General features: G+C 41.6%; 1 protein-coding gene and 1 long non-coding RNA gene across 2 annotated transcripts in view; one reads left to right on the plus strand and one right to left on the minus strand.

The window, feature by feature from the left end:
* LRRC52 (leucine rich repeat containing 52) overlaps positions 1–1,951 on the minus strand; it is a 95,669-nt gene extending 93,718 nt beyond the window's left edge. Inside the window, exon 1 of the mRNA XM_072127346.1 lies at positions 813–1,951. Coding sequence (XP_071983447.1) covers positions 813–1,464 — 652 coding nt within the window. The 5' untranslated portion in view covers positions 1,465–1,951. The remainder of the gene's footprint in view (positions 1–812) is intronic.
* Positions 1–15,505, plus strand: part of LOC140104018 (uncharacterized) — a 395,139-nt gene that overhangs the window by 193,857 nt on the left and 185,777 nt on the right. The gene's annotated exons all lie outside the window — the stretch shown is intronic.

Genomic DNA, 15,505 nt, shown 5'->3' on the forward strand with positions numbered 1-15,505 from the left:
TTAATTTTAGGGGAAACCTTATCAAACAAATTTTGTAATTTCATTATTCTTATGGTAATTATTTATTTTACAGACAGGATAAGTTCTAGCTTTGATTCTGAATTTGATGCTCCTTGACTCATTTTATACAGAGGCGTAACTTAAAAACTCTGGATCTTAATACCCTTAAAATCCACAGTATGTATCATGTATAGTACTGTTCTACTTACATGTGGAAAGGATGCCATAACAGGCCCCTAAACTTGTGGACCATAAGGCATCTGCACCTTTGTACCTCCTTACGTAACACTCCTTATAAAATAGTATATGTTTGGAAATTCGTTATATTGAAATTCTATAAAGTAAAAAAAGTTCAAAGCCAGTTTTGCCCATTTTGGGGTTCTAGGACTGAGACAAGCAGAAGAGCAGGGTGGTGTGTTGACCCTCAACCCAGCAAGCTGATGAATCAAATGGCTCCAGTGTGATTAAGGTAATAACTTTATAGTAAGAAATTGTGGAATCACTTGGAAATGTATTTTTTCCCACTTTTGGGGCTTAATAAAACATAGGAAAACGGACTTACCAAGGCTTTAGTGTAATAACAATAATACATCACATTCAGGTTCAACAATTTCTTGCTCAGTAGAGAAGTTGCACTTTAAAGTTACCTTTCCATATTTGCATGCATATTGTTTTAAAGTAAGAAAAAGCATGCAAAAAATGATATGGTGTATTCCTAAAATATATAACTATGCAGAAGCATAATACAGAAATAGTACAGAAATAGTAACAGTTGTTTGGCACAGTTGGCATTTTACATTACCCGGGCTCACCTGTGAAGTAAATATCACTCTCTGTGACCCACTTAAGGAAGTCTTTCATAGGACAATAGCAGTCCCAGGGGTTGGAGCTGAGGCCTAGTGTACGTAGGCTAGGTAGTTCACTAACTGTAGTGACATCTAAGTAAGTTAGTGCTGTTCGACTTAGATCCAGTTGTCGGAGGCCCGTGTTGTTGGCAAAGGCATCCTTTTCAATCTCCTCCAAGTTGGGGTTGTCTGAAAGCTTTAAGACAACCAGACTTGTCAAAAGATAAAAAGTACCTGTTGTAATCTTCGAAATGTTGTTGTGACTGAGATCTAGATAAACCAATGGCACGGCAATGAAGGTGGCTTCCAAAGAGTCTCCTAAAATATTGTGGCTGCAATCCAGGTACACCAAGTCAATCAGAAGGTTAAGATCCATTGATGGAAGGTAGGTCAGGTTGTTATGAGTAAGGATGAGCTGCCTGGTATCCATTGGTATACCAGTAGGAAATTCTTCTAGTTGTCTATCAGTGCAGTTGACTAAAAGATGTTCACAATTGCATTCCTTTGGACAGCATTGGCAACATTCTAATAAAGCAACCATGGTAATAAAAAAAAGAAACCTCTGACCAGCCCACTGTAATGTCTGAGTGTGAATTCTTTTTTCATCCATGCAAATCATGTGTCCAGCGGATATCTTCCGGCCAGATAAATAGGGGAACAGAATGAAAACTATATGAACAAGGGCCAACCCTGTTAGCAGAGTCCCCTATCACAGAAGTTGATAGTAAAGCTGCAGTCATGTCAAGCAGCATGCACGCCTCCCTTACCATATGTATTGATGTCTATTGTAACTATTCTTTGGTCTCTTATTCAGAGTGTCACGTTGCTCTCATTCTTGAGGTTTCATTGACAGCCTATTTTCACTGTCTAGCTGTGAAAGTGCTGCTGCTACCACAAAGCCTCTTTGAACTTGAAAGTGAAGCGGACGGTTAAATAGCTGGCTCGGACACAGAAGAGGACACATCTCCCACTGTCTCAGTGGTTGCCAGTCGACACCTTTGTGACGTCAGCGGCTGTTCCAAGGCAGCTCTGCTTCTGCTCAAGTAGAACAGTTCAGCCAGTGCAGATTTCTGGAATTCATGTATCGACAAGACAGTGTGCTCACTTACCATTCAAGATCCAAGAAATTACATTGATGCTATTGAAAATCATTATAGTAAAGATGTAGCTGGTTAATAGAGAGCACTGTAATCTCATATGTGAGTACTGTTGTTTTGCATACAGTTTCTTATTTGGAATTCATAGTGTTTTAGTATTTTTGCAATCAGCCATATTTGGATAATCTATGTTATAGATTTATCATTAGCTATAATGTATATAAATCTCATGCAATGGTTAAATAATAGAAATAACAGTAATGTAAAATTTTTTGAAAACATTTTAACTTTGACAGCGAATTGCTTCTACAGTTTAAAGTTTTACTCTGTGTCAGTAACAACTTTTATTATCACTGAATACATTAAGTACAGATATTTCTTGAAAATCTATTATGAACTATTTAATTTTGCATGGTTTTAATCAAACTAACCTTTTATAGGTATTAAACACTTTTACATTGCTACTCTTGTGTGGACTCTAGATTCTTTTTGTAATACAATTCCTCCAGACTTTGAGGAAAGAAGCAGTAAAGCAACACTATAAAAACAAAATGACACTAGAAATTAGACAGACAATGTCACTGACAAACTAACATTGAGTGCTCTTGAAGGTTACAGAGTCAATTGCTATGTCCAAACTTACAGGCTGAGTGTAATATAGCGCATAGGGAGTCCTGAGCTAAAATAGAACAGTAAACCTATTCCTTTCATCACAGTAACATGCATCTAGCATTTCAGCCTTTGATACTTAACCCTTTGTTTCACCCAGTATGCTTTTTTTCTATGAGTGAACTGTATGTGTCTCAGTAAGCTTCAAGTTTCTATTTAATGAATATTCCAAATGTCAAGTATAGGTGAAAAGTTTACAACCTTCCAAATACCTATAATTTCCTCATATTTTCAGAAATAACCTAATAAAGATCCTGCTGTTCTCATAAATGAAAAGTGTTCCATCTGATTCTTATATTTTTCTACATACAATAGCAACTGCAACAACTATATTCACACGAACGTATGGGGGGAGGTATATACGTCCCATATACATCGCAATAGCCTCACAGCGCCGTACGGTTCAGAACGCGTGCAGCATATCGTTCCGTAGCCCGTTGAAAGATAGGCTATGTCCTATCATTCGATGGAATATGGCTCTATGTTAAGCTATGGAGAGGGGCATACTACGGGCATACTACCCGTCATACTACGGTACGGTGGGAAACGGAAGTGTAAGTATAGCCTAACAGTGTCTTGGTAAAGTGCGGTTGTGATATTTAACTAGGTCAGTTATACAACCAGCTGACCTATAATGCCACTATATTCTTATAACAAAAAGGAAACCGCAAAATGTAAATAGTGGTGCAAACTTCCTTAGTGCAGTTTTCACCAGATAATTCAATATTGGCACACGCTCTTAGTAAATCTGGCCTGATTTCAGAATGTGCAAGCAGTTGTACTTTTTTTGGTGCACTTTGCTTCATGTTGCAGAACTAGGTCATTTTTGACCATTGTGTTAATTTTATTATTGCATGCTGAGGGATATCACCATCTTAATTTTTAGTTGTTTTATTTATAGGGTTTTTTTTTTTAGTCAAGTGAAGTTCAATTTCTGTAACATTTTATCTTTATTTAATGCATATAATGTATTTTAGTAGTTTTACTCCTTTTTCACTATGAACTCTTTTAAGAAAGTATGATTTCTTAAGGCTAGAACTAAAAAGCATTCCAGGCAAATAAAAGCTACTAGCCCACATACAATATTGGCATCCACCTAAAATGCAGTGGGGTAGGTAGTAACCTCCTACTCTTGCAAATGAATTTTTGTGTTTATTTATGTATTCAGTCAGATCTGTGTGGAAAAGCAGATACGCATCAGATATCTACATATCTGATGCATAAGTGCATCAGTTATTTTGCCTAGAATTGCTTTGAAATAACTGGTAGCATTTTATAGCATAGAAAATGGCATGCTAATTTTTTGCTTTGTACAGAGGGTTTCGCTTCTCAACAGAAGTGAAATCCTATCCACAGAAGACTATACCTGGGGTTAAAGTGATCTTGGCTAGATGATACATTGGGTATGTATCACAGGTGCTCCTGCTACCCACGTCTCGGGTCGCGGACTCACATGTGATCCTCGGTGTGCCCCAGCACCCCTCCACTCTGTCCTACCTCTCCCCGTTCCTGATTACCACCCGGCGCCCGTGACCGTGTTTGCCTTTCCTAGGGCAAATGTGCACCAGCTTCAGAAGATGTAAAGGGCCAGCACACCGCCAATTGGTGCTGGCCTTTTTCAGGAAATGGATAAAAGCCGGCGTCTCCCAGCATTCCCTGCCGGATCTTCATGCCAAATGCCGTCAAGAAAGCTTTGTCCTGTGCCTAGTGCTTGTGATTGGATTCCCCGTTGTGACCCCGGACCTGTTCCCGTTTAAGCTCCTCCAGTACCTGCCCTGACCTTCTGGACTTTCTATTCTGCCTCCGACTCCGTTACTGCCTGTCTTGACCTCTGCCTGCCCCCGACCACGATCCTGCCTACCGACTCTGTACCTTGCCTTGGCTGCCACCACGGACAAAGTCACACCTTCAGCAAGCCACCACCATGCAGCAAGTCCAACCTGCTTTATGGCGGGCTGTGATGAAAACCGGGTGCCACTTAGATTCCAGTCCCGGGTGTCGCCTTGTGTCATCGTCCGCAGTGGCCCTGGGGGTCCACTACCCCTGAAGCTTGACAGTAGGGTATGCCATCCAATCCATGGAGTCACAGACATTTGCGTGGATGATGTTGATTCTCTGTCGCCATGATATCTGCATCGGTTGCCCACATTCCATCACAAGACATTCTGAAGATTCAGCACACTTGAAGAAGTGATTAGTGACAGCAATTGTATATTTGATGTTTTATCTCTGCCAAAATGGCTACCAGAAATTGAGTTTGTCATGACAGGTCTTCAGGTTACATGGCAGCTGACTTAGTGAGAAACTACTTTTCCCCATTGTAAAGAAACCCTCCATTTGCTCGATATGGCTTAGCGGTTTGTATTAATTGAACATTTGCATTTATCTGGAGATAGAAAGTAGATCCACTGGGGAAAGGGCTGCCATTATGGGGGGAATGGTGGACTCCAGTCAGCAGCTCTGCTAAGAGAGGGGCCAGGTCTCAGGGTCAAGTCCGCCCTCCTGCTGAACAAAGGCAGATTCAGGTGCTGGGAGAGGGAAAAGAACTGTGATCCATCAGCTTTGCACTACAAGTGGAGGGGGAGAAAGCTGCTGATCAACCAGGGAGAGGCCTTGTGCTGCCTCTGTTTCTATGCTATGTTATCTTATCTAAATGTACAGTGTTGGCTACAATGGAACTAGAAGAAATACAATACATTACAATTCAGTCTACAGATTACAAATCAGTCTATGATACAAGAGAGCATGACAATTAGGGATGTTAGAGATGCCCTAAATAAGTAAAAAAGTAATATTGTTTCTGCACATTGACATATATTCAGGGCCACCATTAATTGTCTGAATGGATCAATGGGCCCCTGTATTTTCACAATGGATGAGGAGCCCAAGTGCTGGAGTAAGAGCACTCTCAGCCCCCTCAGCAGATTAATGTTCTGTCCAAAGCTCTCTGTCACTTCTGAGCAGAGGAAAGAACTTCCTCTACTCTGATCGAGTCCACCAGTCCCACACTATATAGCTTCCTCCACTCGCTCTGCTAGCTCCCCTTATATCTACATGACTTGTAGTAAAGGGAGAAGGGAGAGCAAGGTTGGCAGAGACAGCGGATCAGGAAATGCCTGGAGTATCTGGCCGATCCTGCATGTGCTGCCTCTACCCTCTAGCTTCCCTTTATGTTGGTTGTAATGGATATGCTCCACTTTTATCCCTAAATGGGAGATGTGATGTCTCCTACGGTCTGGCTCACTTTGTCCAGCTTATAGGGTGTGTATATATAATTGGAGTCTGTGTGTGTTGTGTTTGTATATACGAATAATAAATGAATATATATATATATATATACATATACATATATATACATATACATATATATACATATACACCGGCCACTTTATTAGGTACACCTGTCCAACTGCACGTTAACACTTAATTTCTAATCAGCCAATCACATGGCGGCAACTCAGTGCATTTAGGCATGTAGACATGGTCAAGACAATCTCCTGCAGTTCAAACCGAGCATCAGTATGGGGAAGAAAGGTGATTTGAGTGCCTTTGAACGTGGCATGGTTGTTGGTGCCAGAAGGGCTGGTCTGAGTATTTCAGAAACTGCTGATCTACTGGGATTTTCACACACAACCATCTCTATGGTTTACAGCGAATGGTCCAAAAAAGAAAAAACATCCAGTGAGCGGCAGTTCTGTGGGCAGAAATGCCTTGTTGATGCCAGAGGTCAGAGGAGAATGGGCAGACTGGTTTGAGCTGATAGAAAGGCAACAGTGACTCAAATCGCCACCCGTTACAACCAAGGTAGGCAGGAGAGCATCTCTGAACGCACAGTACGTCGAACTTTGAGGCAGATTGGCTACAGCAGCAGAAGACCACACCGGGTGCCACTCCTTTCAGCTAAGAACAGGAAACTGAGGCTACAATTTGCACAAGCTCATCGAAATTGGACAGTAGAAGATTGGAAAAACGTTGCCTGGTGTGATGAGTCTCGATTTCTGCTGCGACATTCGGATGGTAGGGTCAGAATTTGGCGTCAACAACATGAAAGCATGGATCCATCTTGCCTTGTGTTCAGGCTGGTGGTGGTGGTGTCATGGTGTGGGGAATATTTTCTTGGCACTCTTTGGGCCCCTTGGTAGCAATTGAGCATCGTTGCAACGCCACAGCCAACCTGAGTATTGTTGCTGACCATGTCCATCCCTTTATGACCACAATGTACCCAACATCTGATGGCTACTTTCAGCAGGATAATGCGCCATGTCATAAAGCTGGAATCATCTCAGACTGGTTTCTTGAACATGACAATGAGTTCACTGTACTCAAATGGCCTCCACAGTCACCAGATCTCAATCCAATAGAGCATCTTTGGGATGTGGTGGAACGGGAGATTCGCATCATGGATGTGCAGCCGACAAATCTGCGGCAACTGTGTGATGCCATCATGTCAATATGGACCAAAATCTCTGAGGAATGCTTCCAGCACCTTGTTAAATCTATGCCACGAAGAATTGAGGCAGTTCTGAAGGCAAAAGGGGGTCCAACCCGTTACTAGCATGGTGACCTAATAAAGTGGCCGGTGAGTGTATATAGAGCCTATGTGGGATAAATATATATATATATATGTATATATATATGGGGGAGATTTATCACAGCTTCTACAACAGTTTTGTGGCATGCATGCAGTGAAAAAAAATCACAAATTCTTGCAATTAAGGTACACGTAGAGGGGCACGGTGGTTGGCTGAGTAGGCGGGCATGGGGCATTTCCACCAAATGCCTGCATAATTATGAAAACTGCAAACATTTGTTATTACACAAAACTATATATTGGATATATTGAGATCCATATCCATTACAACCAACATAAAGGGAAGCTAAAAGGGTAGGGCACCACATGCAGGATCGGCCAGACACTCCAGGCATTTCCTGATCCGCTGTCTCTGGCTCTCAATACGAGAGTATGAGGGGAGATTTATCATGTGCTGGCACTCCTGCGCTAAGTGAGAGTGGTAAGTGTAGTAGATCTGACATGCACTCACTGCACCCAGGTCTACTCTTTTTCCAGCTTTATTAGAAAAAGTTAAAAATGTTAGCATAAGGTCAAGAAACTGACGCGTTTCGGACGTTGACCGTCCTTAGTCGTAGCATAAAACATAATGACCAGTGCAAAAAATATATATAGAGAGAAAGTCAGCACCTTCACATAGCTCCACCCTAGGTGGAGAGGTGGAGACTGGTTCAAGAAACTTTTATCTCGGGAGGCTTTTTGGATTCTAGCATTACAGACACGGTCGCCATTAGGGCTAAATTACAAAAGTGATTTGCTTTACCTGTATTGATGCATTCCTCTTTTCCCATTTTTTCTTTAAGCTATGCTGTTTACCTTTTTTCCTGACACCACCTGTCACATTGTTAATCGGAAGTGGGGTGGAGCTATGTGAAGGTGCTGACTTCCTCTCTCTCTATATATTGTTTACACTGGTCATTATGTTTTATGGTACGACTAAGGACGGTCAACGTCCGAAACGCGTCAGTTTCTTGACCTTATGCTATAACATTTTTAGCTTTTTCTAATAAAACTGGACTTTTAATTCACCTACCATCTGTGATGCTGGAATCATTTAAGTCTTTTGTAGTAGGCATGTAGTAGGCAATGTCAGGCTGCAACTAGCACCTGTGGACTTTTGTCTGGGTCCCTTGACTCAGCATCCCTTTCCCTTAGACATAAACTTTAACTATACACTCTGATCCCTGGGTTGAATCTTTATACATTTTTTTCACTTATTAGTTGATGTGACCATATTGAAAAGAGTCTGAAATGAGTTTAATAATAAAAATATGGATAAACCATGCATCTTACCTCTAGACTTAGGTTTTACTTTACATTGTGAGGATACCTAGGGGCACATTTACTTGGCAACTGCACTTAGAGTGCTATTTCCGTGTATAATGCTGGGTGCGGCGATTAACTAAGAATGTGTGCCAAAAATAATGAATCTGTCGCTTTCCTCCAACAGAGTTCACCATCTTTTTTGTGGTGCACATTTAACCCCTTAAGGACGCAGGATTTTTCGGCTCATTTCTCGCTCTCCAACTTAAAAAATCCATAACTTTTTCATTTTTACGTGTACAGACCTGTGTGAGGGCTTATTTTGTGCATAACAAATTTTACTTTCCCGTGATGTTATTTATTTTAAAATGCCGTGTACTGCGAAGCTGAAAAAAAATTCCAAATGTGGAAAAATTTAAAAAAAAACGCACGTGCATCACGTTCTTGTGGGCTCAGTTTTTACGACTTTCACTCTTCGCTCCAAATAAGATGCCTACTTTATTCTTTGGTTCGGTGCGATCGCGGTGATACCAAATTTATATAGGTTTTATTGTGTTTTAATACATTTTCAAAAATTAAACGAATGTGTACAAAAAAGAAAAAAAATTTTTGCCATCTTCTGACGCTAATAACTTTTTCATACTTTGGCGCACGGAGATGTGTGAGGGGTCATTTTTTGCGAAATGAGGTGACATTTTCATTGCTACCATTTTGAGGTCTGTGCGACATTTTGATAATTTTTTATTTCATTTTTTATGTTATGTAAAAAGGTGTAAAAGTCGCATTTCAGACATTTGGGCGCCATTTCCCGCCTCGGAGGTCACCGCCGCCCGTAACCGTTTTTATATTTTGATAGATCGTGCATTTTGGGACTCGGCAATACCTAATATGTTTGTGATTTTTACTGTTTATTATGTTTTATATCCGTTTTAGGGAAAGGGGGGTGATTTGAACTTTTAATATTTTATTAATTTTTTTTCTTTTTTAAACTTTTTTTCTTTTTTTTTTCACTATTTTTTAGACCATCTAGGGTACATTAACCCTATATGGTCAGCTCGCTCCTACCATATACTGCAATACTACAGTATTGCAATATATGGCATTTTTGCAGGTGATACATTACAATGAGCCACTGGCTCATTGTAACGAACCTGCATAAGCCATGTAGCCTCGTGTCAAAAGAAGACCCGAGGCTACCATGGTAACCGATCGCCGGCCCCCGATGACGTTCGGGGGCGCGGTGATCGGAAAAAAGATGGCGGCGCCCGCGCGCCGTCGTCCTTTGAACGCCGGCGGCGGCGTTGAGAGGGTTAATAGCCGGTTATTAGCGGTGGGGGTTTTGTGCAAAATGCAAAAACCCCCACCTTTGTATGAAGAGGACTCAGCCCGTGAGCCCTCTTCATACATCCCTTATACCTCTGCGCCGTAGAGCTACGGCGCAGAGCGTTAAGGGGTTAACATAGGGTGTGCAACACAAGTTAAACACTGTACAGCGCAATCAGACCAACCGCTGGCACGCACCTTAACTTAATAGCGGCACATACACTTCTTAAATACTTGTGCAAGCCTTTTTAGCCTAGAAGAAAGTGTGCAGTCTGACAAAAGCGTGGCTCAAAGCCCTTAGTAAATGTGCCCCATAGTGAGAGTTTAAACTGCAAGACAAAGTCCCATTAAAACTTGGCCTAATTATGTATTTTACCTCTAGATATATGTCTCGATTTATACCATTTGCTGTTTGTTCTATAATTTACTTAAACCTCATCAAATATGACAAACCAACATTATCTATGTTTTTACAAATGTGATATGCAGTCCAAATAGAACATAACTATGATGCCTTATAATTACTAGACACAAGTGTAAAAATATATTAAATTTTTTGAGATTTTAATATATACTACCCCTGTTTCCCCTAAAATAAGACCTCTCCCGAAAATAAGACCTAGTACAATTTTGTTCAGGCTTAGAAATATAAGGCCTCCCCTGAAAATAAGACCTAGCGGCAGTCATTGCAGCACTTCCCCCCACGCCATACATTAATATAAGTAGATATTTTAGATGCTGCAGAAGGTTGTGACATGGGGAAGAATTCATGGAATTACATCATTGACTGTTGTGCTGTAAATGTGATCCCAGCAGTGACCAGGATAAGAAGGGTCATTTATGGAAAGTGCTATTACTAAACATGAGAGACTGGGGCCAATGATTCTAATAGAAATGTAGTCACAAGAAATACAGCATGAAATTCAGAGTCATAAGGATGTATGAGAAGTTGATTTTTTTGTTCAACGATAAATGTAAATTCTTGTTCATGGAAAAATAAGACATCCCCTTAAAATAAGACCCAGCGCCTCTTTAGGAGCAAAAATTAATATAAGACACTGTCTTATTTTCTGGGAAACAGGGTAGTGCTAAAGTACCATCATTAACATCACTGTTTATGCAAAACAGACATACTGTATATACTCGAGTATAACCCGAGTAACCCAAAAAATGTGCTGAAAAACCTCACCCCGGCTTATACTCAAGTCAAGAAAAAAATTACAGGGATCATGATGTCAGGTCTTGCCGGGGGAGGGGTGGTCGGAAGGTGAGTACACTGATGTTTTTTTTCCTACAGGAATTATATTGGGGGCAGGGGCTGAAGGCTATATATGGGGGGGGGGTCTGCTGGCTATATACTACAGGCTATGTCCTGGGGGAGCTGGCAGGCTTGGTACTACAGGGGGCTGGCAGACTATATACTACAGGGGGCTGGCAGGCTATATACTATAGGGGGCTGGCAGGCAATATACTACAGGGGGCTTGCAGGCTATAAACTACAGGGGGCTGGCAGGCTATAAACTACAGGGGGCTGGCAAGCTATAAACTACAGGGGGCTGGCAGGCTATAAATTACAGGGGGCTAGCAGGCAATAAACTACAGGGGGCTGGCAGGCTATATACTACAGGGGCTGGCAGGCTATATACTACACGGGCTACCAGGCTATACACTACTGGGGGCTGACAGGCTGTATACTACTGGGGACTGGCAGGCTATATACCAATGGGGGCTAACTGTCTATATACTGGGAGGCTGTGACCAGCGCATTTCCCACCATCAACTTATATTCTAGTCAATAGAATTTTCCAGTTTTTTGTGTTAAAATTAGGGGTCTCGGCTTATACAAGGGTCGGCTTATACTCGAGTATAAACGGAATTCTATTTTATTTACGTACAGATGGCAATAATAATGCAGAAAAATCCATGCCACCTTTTATTACATGCACAATCCAGTTCAGGATTTTAAATATTCACATACACTGGAAACACAAACAGTAGCTACTGAGGAACAGGTTTTCAACTTTGAAAACTCTGTAGCTAAAATCATACAGTATGAACTATGCACATTATCAAATACCATTAAATGGGTATTCCCACGAAGACAAAATTCTTAAATATACTCAGGATAACAAAATCACACATTAGCAGAACTGAGAAAGTCATTGCGGCTTATTTACTAAGGGTTGCGAATCACATTTTCGTCAGATTTTCCAATGTTTACGGGATTTGGGCCGCTGTGACAGGTATTTAACTGGGGATTGTATCGCACGCGATCGGATTGTGGCGCAGCTGCGCTGGCTTTCATGCGACAGAAATTAGGGGGCGTGCCATCAGACAATTAGACTGATTCAGACTGAGCGCGGGATTCAACTTTCAAACTTACATACACCAGGAAGAAGATGGTGAACTGGGGTGGACCTGAGTGGGGAAGCGACACATGCAGGATATTGGGTGCAAAATGTTAGTGAATCGCGGCTAAGTGCATTCCGGTTGGACAATGCACTTTCGGGGATCGCGTCAGGACAGGTAAGTTAATGTGGGCCATTGTGTTTTATTTCCATTTTATGGATCTCACTGGAGCACATTTACTAAGGGTACGTGGACCACATTTCCGTCGGGTTTCCCGACTATTTCTGATTTGCGCTGCATTTAACGGGGGTTTTTGGCGCACACGATCGGATTTTGGCGCAATTGCATTGACTTTCATGCAACACAAATCGAGGTCGTTGGACAACCCGACTGACTCGGACTAAGCGCAGGATTTAAAATTCAAATTGTGTCGCAAGATCAGCTCTCACATACACCGGGAAGAAGAAGGTGAACTCCGGCAGACCTCAGCGGGGAAGCGACACATTCAGGATATCAGGCGCAGGATATTGGTGAATCGCGCCAGACTTTATCCTCATTGGGCAGTCCGGATCGGGGATCGCGAGAGGACCAGGTAAGTAAATTTTCCCCAGTATCTCTCATCTCTGATCTGTCTCATCTCTTTTTCTATGCATCAAATACTATCTAAATGTTCAGAAGCTAAATACAAGTGTAGATACACTCTGTATCCTGATGTGAGAGAACAGAATCCATTTTGTTATGTGTTCTCCATCCATATTGGGGCACATTTACTAAGGGTAATAAAAGTAGAACCACTCCTAATCTACCTGTCTGTACAGGAGGCAGAGGTGAAGGCACTGATGGAGATGTGTAAAGTGGCAGAGGGTAAGAAATGTGACTCTTTTGGGATTCCTTATGATTCCTGACCTGATATAGTCCTTAGTGTTACAATAAAGTTCCATACTAGAAGGTAAAACCTTTAATGCTATAAATACATGAAGTGACCATACTGGTTACCAGAAAGCCTCGGGGAAAGGAGCCTGTATCAGTACAGTCCATGACCCTCGCTGTCCTAGTAGGTTTATCTATATTCCTGTCTTTATAGAAACAGACTTCACAGGTGAGGAAGCAAGATTGGAGTAAAACTGGGACCCCATGGATAGAGGATGGACTATGGCAAAAAGGTGACAAGCAATGTCTGCCAAGGGCCTTTTTCCCTATGATGGTTCAATGCAACCACAAGGTGAAGCACCAGTCTAAGACTCTATATGCTCCGTGGTTAATAAGTATTGAGTATCACTTAGATTTACTTTTGCTACTGTCCATTTACACAAATATGTTTATATGTGCTAAGCACAATGTAGGGAGAGTAGTGAAAACCCTCATATATACACTCCGAAGCCGCTTTTGCCCTTCCAGAGGTTGCAGGTTGGCTATGTACAGCTACCAAAGGTAAGTAGCCATGAACATGTGCGTGTGTGCATGTGTTTATGTGTGCGTGTGCGGACCTCTTTTCAGGGTAATTTGAATCCTATCCTGCAACCAAAGCAACTATAAAGGCTACAGCCAGGGATCGATGAATATGTGCGTCCACTTATTCTAGAGACTATAACGATAACTAAATCTCTATTGGGCATGCAAAGAAATGTGGGTCCTACACAGCTATGTATCAACAGTGGGTATATGGACACTAGCCAAACATATTAATTCACAAGAAAAAGATGTGCCATAACAACCCAAAAATAATCAAAAATACTTTATTCATACAAAACAACAAAGACCAGACATGAAATATAAAAACATTTACAAAGTGTAGCAAGCTACACTAGAAACTCGATGTGGTGAATAGGGTAAGTTCACCAACATCTATCCCTGATTGCACCAATCTTGGGGATGTCTGCACACCAGTAAACACAGCATATAAGACAAAGATAAAGTGTCCCTAATCTGCACAGTTCAATACAAAAAGAGAATAAATGATATGGTACTTGAATCAATGCAGTAAGTGCAGATCAGTCCAATATATACTTAACACAGCCAAGACATGGTAACCCCAATATCCATCCTGTATAAGGAACCTAAAGCTGGCATGACCGTGGAAAAGGGAGCAAGGCACCCAGGCAACGTGCGTGTCCACCCCACGCGTTCCGTCACTCACGGTGACTTCATCAGGGGAAGTAAGGACTGGGAGTTTCAGTGGCGTTTTTATGTGCATATGTTGGGGGCATACCGCACCCACCCACGGCACCCATCTCACCTGTGCAGCTGAGAGCGGCGTTCGATCAATTTCTGGTTGTATGCCTCTGGTTGGGCTCGTTTAGAGGACTTACTGCGCAATATTATTGGTTAAGATTACTCTGAGTGCCGGCGATGCAGTTGTAACAGTGTGTCAATTCTCACTCTGCACAATTTGAAAGTTAATGTGCACCTGAAATCCTTCATGTAAATATATAAAAACAAACCAGTAGGAAAATAGTGACATGAATTATAGAGATTATTATAAAGTGCTACATGGAGACTAGTCATTTCTTTGTGAAAGAAAGCGTGCATCAGAAGCGAAGGCAGATGCATAATTACATTCCTCAGTGCAAGATAATAAAAAAAGTAAATAAAAAATGAAAAACAATAACAAAAATAATTAGTGGTGTGAAAAACAAGAAATAAATATTTGATAAATATTTCAGAAAGATATGTATATATTTAAGTCATAGTATTGCTATAGATATAATAGGATTCTATGCAACAAACGGCGACCAATATGACATTATACATCAAGATAACCACCAGGTCGACAATATACCTGGGTATGGGCTACTCCCAGCAAAAGTATACTGGTGGGTGCCCAGAAACACAGAGTAGAAGGCTTTTAAAAAATAGATTGTAGTGAAAGTGTGCACCAAAATAAGAAGGTATACTTCAAATATGGTTATCCCTTAGTTGTGTGACAAATGGAATCAGAACCAATGGCGAGATCTGTATGGTATTTTACACAAACATTGGAATATCCTGTTGGCAGAGCCAAAATTAAAACACTTGGTCACCAACAAACCAAACTTAATAGCAAGGAGGGCACATAATTTGAAGGACAAACTCACACATAGTCACTGCAAACAACCCACTCGACTGGCACTGAAAAGAGACTAAGGGGGTCTTTTCCATGTGGTGAATGTTCCGTTTGTTCCCTCATGCAGGTCTCAATGGACCATTTGACCCTCCCTGGTTTTGAGACAATCCCACTACACCACTATGCCAACTGCAGATCAAAGAATGTGATATACACATTCAGTGTCGGACTGGCCCACCAGAGGACCAGAGAATCCTCTGGTTGGCCCCCCATACCTCCACTACGGCAGGGGCCTCCATCCCCATCTGGGGGCCCTGCCAGCAAGGCTGCACTGGCCCACAGTGGA

This window comes from Engystomops pustulosus, chromosome 10, assembly GCF_040894005.1.
Source record: "Engystomops pustulosus chromosome 10, aEngPut4.maternal, whole genome shotgun sequence".
Taxonomy (NCBI): Eukaryota; Metazoa; Chordata; class Amphibia; order Anura; family Leptodactylidae; genus Engystomops; species Engystomops pustulosus.